The sequence below is a fragment of the Morone saxatilis genome, unplaced genomic scaffold, assembly GCF_004916995.1.
Source record: "Morone saxatilis isolate NCDOM2014 unplaced genomic scaffold, NCSU_SB_2.0 Contig17, whole genome shotgun sequence".
Classification (NCBI taxonomy): domain Eukaryota; kingdom Metazoa; phylum Chordata; class Actinopteri; family Moronidae; genus Morone; species Morone saxatilis.
The window spans coordinates 9,086,308-9,097,646 of NW_023339729.1; the positions used below are offsets into that span (position 1 = coordinate 9,086,308).

The 11,339-nt window shown below is 38.8% G+C and overlaps 2 protein-coding genes across 2 annotated transcripts in view; one reads left to right on the plus strand and one right to left on the minus strand.

The window, feature by feature from the left end:
- Positions 1-1,557, plus strand: part of LOC118326873 (dynamin-2-like) — a 17,156-nt gene extending 15,599 nt beyond the window's left edge. The window contains 1 exon segment of the mRNA XM_035660017.1: positions 212-1,557. Coding sequence (XP_035515910.1) covers positions 212-281 — 70 coding nt within the window. The 3' untranslated portion in view covers positions 282-1,557.
- Positions 1,558-3,978: 2,421 nt separating this feature from the next.
- Positions 3,979-8,541, minus strand: tmed1b (transmembrane p24 trafficking protein 1b). The gene is made up of 5 exons (XM_035660018.1): positions 8,272-8,541; positions 7,154-7,251; positions 6,873-7,062; positions 4,585-4,752; positions 3,979-4,477 (listed from the first exon to the last, which is right to left on the minus strand). The coding sequence occupies exons 1-5, from the start codon at positions 8,521-8,523 to the stop codon at positions 4,427-4,429; spliced, it is 759 nt and encodes a 252-aa protein (XP_035515911.1). The 5' UTR covers positions 8,524-8,541; the 3' UTR covers positions 3,979-4,426.
- Positions 8,542-11,339: the final 2,798 nt, after the last annotated feature.

An 11,339-nucleotide genomic window follows, 5' to 3' on the forward strand; every position in this document is an offset into this window, starting at 1 on the left:
ACACACACAAACACACACAATCTGATGCTTATTGTGGCTTTGGAATTGGTGAAAGTTGCTGGGACATTTGAGACTGCTGGTGACGGGTTGTACTAGTATGTTCTGGCTTTTGGTGGTTTGGTGCATGTCTGTCTGATGATATTTTGCCTTGCATGTTTTTTCTCTCCCTACTCCTCCCCCAATACCTCCCCTCCTCTCTCTCTTCCTGCAGCAGAAGACCCCCGGCTGCTCCCAACCGACCCACTGTCATACGTCCTTCAGAGCCCTCCCTGCTTGACTAGAAACACACATAAAAACACCTTTCCTCTTGTTTACATAAGAGATAGCCATTCTTTTTCTCCTCATGTATATTCCTATAACTACAAACTTTGTCCTACTGTAATTGGTAATCTGATGCTGTTTCAGTCTGTGCATTTCAGAAGCATTATGTATGTAATTTTGACTTTATGTGTAGGTAGCTTTTTTAACAAAGTATATGATAAAATATTCTGCATTCAGTATTATGAAAAGGGATACATTTGATAACTTTAATGACTTAAAGTTTATGAACCTTATGATCATCATCATTGAATTTTACTTTTTTCATTTGAAATGAAATGTGTCTTAAAACCAGTATTTGACTCATAACTTTTATATAATGGTAAGAAAACACTTTTAGAAGTAATTGTTTTAGGAGTTGTATACTTGCTAACATTTTAACAGTAAACTTACACACTAAGCACCTCATTAAGTGAGCAGCACTTTTTGACCGTTTTCTCTTCATTTTTAGTATTTTCACATTATAAAAGTCAGGCTTGAGTTAGCTTATTAAAAATAGACTAGCCAATGCCTCAATATTTTGGCTAATTACTTTATCACAAGTAGTACTATAGTATAATTGAGGTGAGTTACATCCCAACCACTGCTCAGCCTTGGTGAAATTTGTATCCATATTCCTTGATCAAAAATGATTTTAGGATCAAGTAAGGAAAGGGCCTCTCCTTCTGAAGGTGTATAAAGTGATGGACTGAATAAAAGAGTAGAAAAAGAAGGTGTGGTGGCTGGTGCTTGTTCTTGCTCTTTGACATCCTTTGCTCCATTTCTATTGTCATTCACCATCAAGCCTTTCTTTGTTTTTTTTGTTTTTTTTTAACCTGATCCCTTGTTGCATCTTTCATTCGATCTGCCGTTTCCATGCACGTGTCAGTAAACATGTAGTACATGGACTTCCTGTTACTGGGTGGCACTATGAACATACAATTCAGTGAGTAGCACACAGTCCAGGTCAAAACCTTGTGACTTGCATGATAGTCAAATGGAGACAGCCATGCAGAACAAGAACGTTTCACTTAGTCTGTGCAGCCTGGCATGACTTTCCTGCCTTCCTTCCCTACTGTATGATGGAGCTGTGGGTTACCACGGTAACCGGGGTTGCCAGTGGCAACGAACAGTAAAGATAGCTTTGCTTTTTGTAGAGCCAAGCAGGAATGAATAAAGGTATGCAATCGCACTCCTGTTTTCTACAGATATTTTCCTTATCCACTGCATCTGTCAGCTGTGTTGTTGTGTGATTGGAAATCTTGTCATGGTCTTCTTTTCATGGTCTTCTCACACAGGCGACCTCCACAAGTCCCCTCTCGTCCCAACAACTGGTGAAGGAAACTCAGGTGTTGAATACTCGGACTTGGACTCTATAGAGTCCACTCTGCCTGCTACACTTGGCATTAGAAGTTCAGGTGTACCAAAAGGTTTCTGTAGCTGGTTCCTATGTACATTTCTGAAACTGCTTTGTTTTTTATTTGACATTTAAGGAAGGGAAATAATTGGCATTAATTATGACATATGGTTGTGGCTGGAATAAAGCCAACATCCTGTGAGTGTTGGGCTTTCTTCAGTCCAAAATATAATAATTATCTCATATAAATGAAATAATACATAAATACTGATAACCTCTGTACATAGAGGTATGTTATTAAGCTTACACATTTGATATTTTTGCAGTGATCATGTTTCTTTCTCTTTGCCTATAAGTACTTCTGAAATACTGTCTCATAATTCCTCCCTTGAAATGTCTGTCAAATCCACACTGCCAATGGTCAAAGCTTAGGATGAATGAGTCAACTGGTAAGCGTTTGAAATATCTGTGCCAAACTAAAACATCAAGAAACTGTATCTTGAGACAAACTTAGCATAAAACATAAACCACACATACAATACAGTATATTGTAATGTTCTCCTTCAATAAAGAATAAAGTAATTTACACTCCTGCAACATCTTTGTTGTTACATTGCTAAATACTGTACAATGTACATAACATGAACTGTGAATGTAAATTGAACTCAAGCTCATCTCTGGCAGTCTCATTTGTCTCTTTACACTGAATGATAAAGCAGAAATGTCTCAATGTAGAAACTTGGCAATTTGGTCATTTCAACACTTAAAAACAACTCAAGTTCATTCATGCTGATTTTCAAGTGTCTGATCAAATACTACTTGTATGTAACCTTTATACCAACTTTAGTTTAATATCTGAGAATGTCAGCCTTGTTTTTATGAATTCTTAAGGTCAGACGTTAGGGGGAGCTCCATCTGCAGAAATAAGTAAATAATAAATAATAAGTGTGTCTTAACATGTTTTCAGATTTCTGACTGCTTCCTCTCGGTTTTCAAAGTCTTCAAAGGCTTTGATAAAGGCGCCCTGCACTGCTTACTTAGTTTTCTCAATTCCTGGATATCTATGGCATCATGATTACATTATCTGACTCCACTGACACTAAATAATTGATCCAAGGCAGCCTTATATTGACGTTTGACATACCTCCTGAATACATCATGTACATCTGTCAAAACACATTTATTAGTTTCTGCCTTTGGAAAAGTGGGAAAAACAGTAAAATTTCCCTAGACTACTACACATCTGTACTATCTCTTTAACTATTTATGGTATTCAAAGCGATCTCCTTTTGATAACTAATGTAATGGTTTTTCACTTCCACTCACTGAGCCTCCCTTGAAACTGGAGTCCCCCTGGGGAGGCCCGCCTCCCACGCTGAAAACCTTTGGACTAAGTGTCTTGTTAAGGTCAATGAACTGTACATTAACAAGTAGGGTTAAAAAAAAAGCCTGTATGACATATGAATATGGTTTCTTGAGGTCTAAAGCTGCACCAAAGAACACAATATGCTGAAATCTGATCATGTCAGTGTTAACAGCACTAAGGAGTCTCATGATTTACATACATAAGAGAGGTATCTTTGCTTCATGATAGTATTGAGTGTGTCCTGATGATTAAATTTAGCTACAATTAATCACAGTATGTTTTTAATGGAAGCTCAATGAATATGAGAGTCATCAGGGGAACACATTTGAAAAGATAATTCATTTGTTCGTTCGAAGACAATTCACAACAAATCAAGTATTTCCTGTGTAAAAAAATGCATTTATTAATTAACATCAATGACTCCCATATAAACCTGATTTGTATTCACTCTAAAGCATATGTAAAGCAAGTCTGTTCTTAGTAAAAAAAAAAAAAAAAAACCAAAAAAAGCCCCCTCAAATAAAAAAAATAACCCTAACCCTAACCCAAATCAAAGATGACAACGGAACGGAAGCCAGACACCTACAAACACACATCTAACACTCAGCGTGCAACCGCTGAATTATCCTGACACATATCTGAACTGACATACACATACTTACTACATATTTGTCTGAGTACATTATTGGCAATCACATTGGAAATCATCCCTCTTATTATTCTACATTCTTATTTGTCAGCATGGACTTGAACTGGTACATGAAAATAAATCAGTAACATCTGAAAAAAACATCAATGAGACTGTAACCAAGGAACAGCCTTGTCAGATGGACAAATCACCAATGTAATGAAAAGATCTTAAAATGTCAGGAAGAACAAATACGCCAACAACCCTATTGCACATTGGTATCCCTTGTTAACCGGCAAACCAGGTGTTCAATCAGCTTTTGAGGTTGTGGCATATAACTTTACCTTTAACCTTTAGTATGGACAATTTCACCTTTAACGAAAAAAACCCAAAACCTCTAAACCAGTTTCAGAAACGCTAGACAGCAGTTATACAACATTTACTGTTCTGTGCATCTAGTCAGTGCCTTTCAAACTATATTTCCTCACTGGTTTGTGGTAAGATTTGACATTAAAGGCACTAAATGAAAAGCAATAAACTTCCTCACTCTCGTCCTCGTCCGGTTACCCTTCATGATCTACAGATGTTTAATTATTGCTCACAAACTGATCTAAAACAAGATTTTAGAAGTAAAAAAGAGCTAAGATGATGCTGAATGCTGGTGATGACGCGGACCAAATGAAAAAGAATAGAGCACAATCTGAATGGGTAACCATCTGAACATCTTGTGTTGGAGTGTTTCTCCTTCCCAGGCTTTTATCCCTGCAAAATGATCCCTCTATGTGTAGACCCTCCGCTTATCGTCAAACAATTTACGGACAGTGTAGACCTGGGAATAGAGAAAAAAACAATATCAAACTGTGTGACGGACAAACTTTTAGCGGGTTAATTACCAGTTAGTTAATGTACTGTGTGGTGTGTCAGTGCTCCATGTACCTGGGTAAGGGCCACACACAGCATCACCAGCACACTGGCACAGGACCAGAATGAGACCCTCCACAGGTTGTCTTCCAGAAGGTTTCGGTCCCGTGCCTCAAAAGCCCGCAACACCGTCTGCATGTGCCGGCTGCGCTCCAGCCGTCTGTGCAGAGAGTCCATGGACTCCTGAGGAAAGTGTAAAGAATGTTTTATGGGATTTAAAAAAAATAAAAAGTGACGAGGGCCGCCCTGACAGCTCACCTGGTAGAGCTTGCACCCTATGTACAAAAGTCCTTACCCAGGTTTGATTCCAACCCACTGCCCTTTGCTGCATCCCCTCTTTCTCTTCCCCCCACTCCTGTCATCCTTAAACAGTTACTATCTAATGAAGGCAATACAACCCTCCCCATAAAATAATATGAAGAAGTGGGAGTAAGAGACAGAGGAAGTACAATGACTTGTCAGACAAGACGGTCTCAAAAGTACACAGAGTTTTAAGCACTAAAACTTGCCTGTCTCAACAGAATTTCGCACACGTTTATTTTCTGTGCTGGTTTTGATTTTATGTTAAAGGACCAGTGTGAAGGATTTGGTGGCATCTAGCAGTGAAGTTGCAGATTGTAACCAACTGAATACTGCTCTCCTTTTCAAGCGTGTAGGAGAAACTACAGTGGCCGCAAACTACTGTTTGTTTTGTGCGTTCTCGGCTATTGTAGAGACATGGTGGTTCAACATGGCGGACTCCGTAGAAAAGGACAAAAATTCTTAGTTTAATGTGTCCAGCTGAACTAGTTAAAAGTTACGGCTGACGTCTTTCTTCCATATTGTCAGCAAATTCCATGAAAGGAGCAAAACCAAAAAAACCAAGAGTACGTCTTTCAAAACTTTCCACTTCCCCAACCTGTCTGTGGCCTGAACCTCAATTTACTAAGGAAAAAGGAAAATTGACTAAAAATTATTTCCTAAAACATTTTTAGCAAACCTTACTAAAACATGATGCACTTGTTAGGGACTATCTTCAGCCATGGATTCATTTGCTCTAGTGAGTATTAACTGCAGGGCGGTGAATGTGGGATTGACTCTATCAACTAGAGCCACAACAATGGAGGAATAAGATAAATCAGGCTTTGGCTACAGACGCTACAACACTTGTTTGTAGGATCAGTTGACTGTTTTGGTCTTTTCATGGGATTTGCACCCTTATTATTTGAATACCCAAATTATTAAGAAACCTTATTAGTTCATAAACAAAATCAAAATACAACCATCAAGCTGACAGTTGTTCAAGCTGTATTTGGTCCAGAGACAAGACAGATCCGTGCTGCACAATATGGTAAAAACATCCCATTGAGATTATTTACACAGATATTGTGATTACGATATGATTTAACACGACGGTTTAAAATGTTCATCCCCACTGATCGTTTTTGCGTCACAATTTTCTTTCTTTTTAAAAAAAAATATATCATGTTGCTGTGACGTTTTCGTGAATCTAAAGAACAAGGTTTGTATGCCATGATACTTTTCCCAACCACCGCAGGTCCTTTAACTGAGCAACCACATAATTTAACACTGTTTGTCTCTGTAACATCTGTTAACACTTATCACAGTCACTTTTTTTTTGCACTATTTAATATACTATTTGCACTTTTAGTACTGTACAGTTTTACACACACACACACACATATATAATTTCCTCTATGCCCATTATTAGTATTAGACCTGTAGTGTAAATTACTGCTGTATATATATTTTTGTCCTGTATATGTAATATTCTGTATAAATCATATCTGTATAAAAGTTGTATGTAGTATATATAAGAACTTCTTTCTAACTTTCATTATATCTTGTATTTTTCTATTTATTTTGTTATTTGTTTATTTCTTTTTTTCTTATCTGCTGTGTTTGATCTGGAGCTGCTGTAACCTGTGAATTTCTCCAGTGTGGGATTGATAAAGTCTATCTTATCTCTTTTCTTATAATGTGGTTTTGTCACACATTTCACCTTTATCAAAAAACTGCAGCTTCTGTAATTTGGATTTCACAATACTGCAGCATCATCAGCATCATTTTGATTATTTGTGCATCCCTACTCTATTTATGTTTGAATTAAACATGACAAACCTGTCCTGGATTCTACCTACACAACAAACCTGTTATATCTATCTCTCCTCTTCTTGCCTGGATGCTGTGTAGACATTGGTTGAGCCGATCTAGGGGTTTACTAAGAGGTCGGCTGCATAGTGAACTAGATTTCCTGGTTTGAATTCATTTGTAAACCTCCAAAAACAAAACAAGCCTCTCACCCGGATGTCCTCCAGCTTGTACTCCAGAAGGCTACCATCAGGCTCTTCTAATCCCGCCCACTCTTCATCTCCACCCACGTCTCCCCCTTGACCCTCGATGATAATCTCAAAGAACACCATCTTCTCGGAGAAGCGACTGAAGCTGTTGTCAAAGCAGATTTCATAGTCTCCCTCCTGCGTTGGCTCCACCCTGGAATAACAGGAAGTAAAGTCAAAGATAAGCAGGCAGGTACATTCTCAGTGACATGAAATATGATCAGGCCAATGCGAGATGCACTAACACATGGACTCCGTCGGAACGCCGAGACTCGATGATGAGCCGGATGCCCTCTGGAGAGAGGATGGTGAAGTCTACATCCATACCGGCACCCGCTATCACCTGAGTGTGCACACACAAAGACATACAAACACTATTTACTCGTATTCAGTAGTGACAGTAGATGTACAGACAGGATGTGGAGAGAGATGACAGCTGGGATGGTACCAGGCACGTTCCAGCTACATGGTGTGAGTCTTAACCACTCGGCCACGAGGACGCTGCAAGCCAAACATTTTCAATAAGGATTACTTGTGCCTTTCAAGAGAGAGCCTGTCGTCTGTAGGACTGCGACTCTCCCACTAAGCAAACACACCGCTGGCTAGTAGCAACTTCACATGGTGCTACATATTACAATGTGTGTGCTGACGCACAGTTTGGACAGTAGGAGAGCTGTGATGATTAATCGATCAGTTAATCAGCAACAATTTGGATATTTTGACATTTGAGAAGTCAGTTTTTAAGCAAGAATGACTACATTTCACTTGTTCCAGTGTCTGAATGTCTGAATCTCTTTGGGTTTTGCACAAAACAAGCAACCCGAAGACGTTGCCTCTGGGATCTGGGACATTTTGATGTTCCCTAATTAAACAAATCAAAAAATTAATAGAGAAGTGAATTAAATACAGTTGTTCCAGCCCACACCAAGTGTTGAATTCACACAGGCGCGTGGTCATCCGGTACTATATCACCACTACTGATTGACTGTGAGATACTGCTCAGAGGGTACCAGGATCTGAAAGTAATACTGTACAGCCTTTCATTTACACAGTGACTCATTCTACTATGAGCCATGCGTGGTGTATTGTTTCCTGTATAGTATTTTCTGCTATCACTGATCTTTAAGTGATGGACTTTCTTTTAGTGCAAACTAGCTGCCGGTATGGATTAGTTACCAGTGTATGTGTGGGTGGTGGAGCTACAGTGGGGGGTTATTACACTGGCTAAGTCCCACAGCACTGTGCTAATGGAGGACTGTGCAGTTTCATTCTGACTTATAAAGCATAGATATAGCAACAACATCGTGCTGCTGTGTGGCTGATGGGAGTGTTTAACTGTGCGCACACACACACACACAGTTACCTGATATTCGACCTCCATCGTACCATTCTTCACTGCTGTCTGAAAGAAACACTCGGATCTTCCGGCTGGCAGCAGAAACGTGAACTCGCTGTCTAGGCTCTGTCCGAAACAGCTCACAGAGCCCAAACAGCACACAAACACTGCTGCGAGGACGAGCAGTCGCCCGCTGCTCCCGTCTTTCCTCTGGAGAAGGTCCATAGCGACGATATTCCCAAACACAGGGCTATCTAAGTTCAGCCATCTCTTTCGCATCCCTCTTCCGCAGCAAGAACTTTGCGGCGTTGTGATTGGACGGAGGCCCACGAACGAAGGCAATGGTGCGGACCAATCAGAGGAGGAAGAGTAGCAATCCTCCTCCAATCAGTGCAGGGCTGAAGTTGTCACCCAGAACAGTTACAGCCACAGTGTGACCCGCTGCTGCTCATGTGATCATATACTGATCATCAGCCTGCAAGTCCGTAACAAAGTGCTTTACATAGGCCTCTCTGCAGGGACACATGTCACACAGGATGTATAGGTTGTAATTAATGTCTTTATTTAAGGATGATCATTTACTCATAGTTTTTACACTCTTTCATACTAATATGAACAACTTTTTGGGGTTTCCAAGTTGTGAAAAAGCTCTCTTGCTGGTGTTGCAGCTATAAACTGGAGATTGGCAATGTTTTGCAGTTATGGTGAAGATGTTCAAAAGCAATTAAAAGTGTTTAAGTGTGTGGGCATCCTGTAGTAAGTATTTAGTCAAAGCTTTTACCATTTGCTGTTTGCAAGGTCATCTACATAAAATAAATACAGACATGGAATAATAATAATATTAACAATATTGATAATATTCTCAACAACAGCAGCAACTATAATAATAATAATAATAATAATATAACAATGGCAATGATAATACATTCATTAAAATGTAATATTTTAATACTATAGGTTGGTTGGTATGTCACAAAATATGTTCATCAATAATAAAAATCTGCGAAAACAAGAACTGGATAAGTCAGGGGTTCTGGTGGTGTAGCTACCACACTGAGGTCATGACATCAATTACTGGTATTTTCTGTGATTTTAACAAATTTAGAAACTTGAGGAAGTAACATTTTACATTATTGTTACACATTTACTGTAACAGTCTTATCATTTCATTGAAAGTCAACATGAGAGAAAAACCTGCTGACAGTTTGTGGTCTTCAGGGCGTCAGTAAGGGAGTTATTAACCCATGACCAATCCTGGTCAGTGGCAATCAGGTTAAAATACTTTACTTACTTGTAAAGCTTCACAGATCGCAATAACATTTGATAAAATCATATTAGACACACACTAAAGGATGTCAAAAAGTCAATTTAACACTTTTAATTGTTTGTCTTGTGTCTGACACATGTTGTAGCTACACTGTTACAATAACACTCTCTTTACAGATTTAATCATGTCACAGCAGGGCAGACACAGCTGCACATAATAAAGTTAATGATGGGCAGGTTTTATTTAGGCGTCAGCTGACACGCCTTGACAGTACCAGTAAATATTATCAATGCTTGCTATTCAGCAAACTGAAAGCAAACCTAGTCATAACTCATTTCCATAGCTGCATGGTCAAATAAAAGTATTGAGCTTGTATGTTTAATTCATATATTTATATATATATATACATTTTTAAAATAAAATATAGTTTTTAACTCTTTTTAGTTGATGTGATATTATGGGCATGTGCTGGTCATTGAATCATGTTATGGAAATCAGTAACCTTGTGCTGAAATTTGTGCTTTGTTACCTACTGTAATAGTGTGTGACAATAACCGTGCAGCTATGATGTGTCAGCTGATGGGTTTACCTGCTTGTATCATCTGTATCGTTAGAGCAATTAAGAACTCAAAGAGACTCTCATTTAGATTCCCTATAGGGTCCCTGTTCTTGAGCATATGTTTTCCACAGCTGGGTCTGAAATCACTCCTTAGTTCACTCGTTCACTATTGCCGACATAATGAACATTCACCAAAAGCACAGGTGTCACTAATAACGTTAACATTGGCTCTGTTCTCTCCCAGTGTCCCAGTAAGCCATGACAGTGTGACAGTGAGCCAGCATGCACAATGCCAGCACCATTAAGCTGAAGCATCTAAATGGAATTCAGCCATTATTTTTACTTTACTTTTTTCTCTTGTGTTTGCTTTTGCCATCACTGTGTGAATGTGACATGTAGTGTGCAGCACTTGGAGTGGTCTGAAGTCTAGAAAGACGCTACATAAGTACAGTCCATTTACCATTTCAGACATAGTAAATTATAGAAATAGGTTACTGGACAAAAGGATTAGTTAATAGTTTAATTTTGTTTAGGTGATCCAGTGCCAGCCAGGGTCTCTGCATGCTGGTTCATTATAAGGGCTTACTAATCATTAATGTTATCATTTACACCTGTACTTTTCCTGAGGCATTAGTCCTCCTCCCCATGGTGCTCAAACAGCCTCATCACAAGTGATGCCAACAAGAAAATGGTTGTATCACTGAGAAGCTCGCCCACTGAAATTAGAAAGTCATTTGTGTGTGTTTTTCTACTCTGTGTTCCTTTCCTCTATATTTTGCTAAACCTCAATAGCAGTGGTTCTAGTCTTGAGTCTCACTACTCCCTATACTAGCTATTGATTCCAAATCCCAAAAAAAGAAAATAAAGAATTTAAAAGTGCGTGGACCAATTTGTTTGCTGTCTTATTGGTATGCTAAATCTCCAGAAATTAGCATTATAAAGTATGATATGAAAGTATGATATCAAATACAATTTGTGGCTCCAGGCAGATTTTTATATAATTGTTTTTGGCTAGAAATGGTTCTTTTGAAAGTAAAAGTCGCTGACCCCTGTCCTAAATGTTACACACTGGATCTTTAATGTATTAATTATGTAATCACAATTATGTCCAGGTCATAATTGTAATAATGTTTTATCTCTCAACAACATAGAATTTGACAAGCAACAAACACACCGTCCCACCACTTCCGTCTGTCCTCCCGGGTCTTTATCTCCACTGAACACGAATTGCATTTGAGTATGTGCGTGAGCATGTGTGTGTGTGTGTGT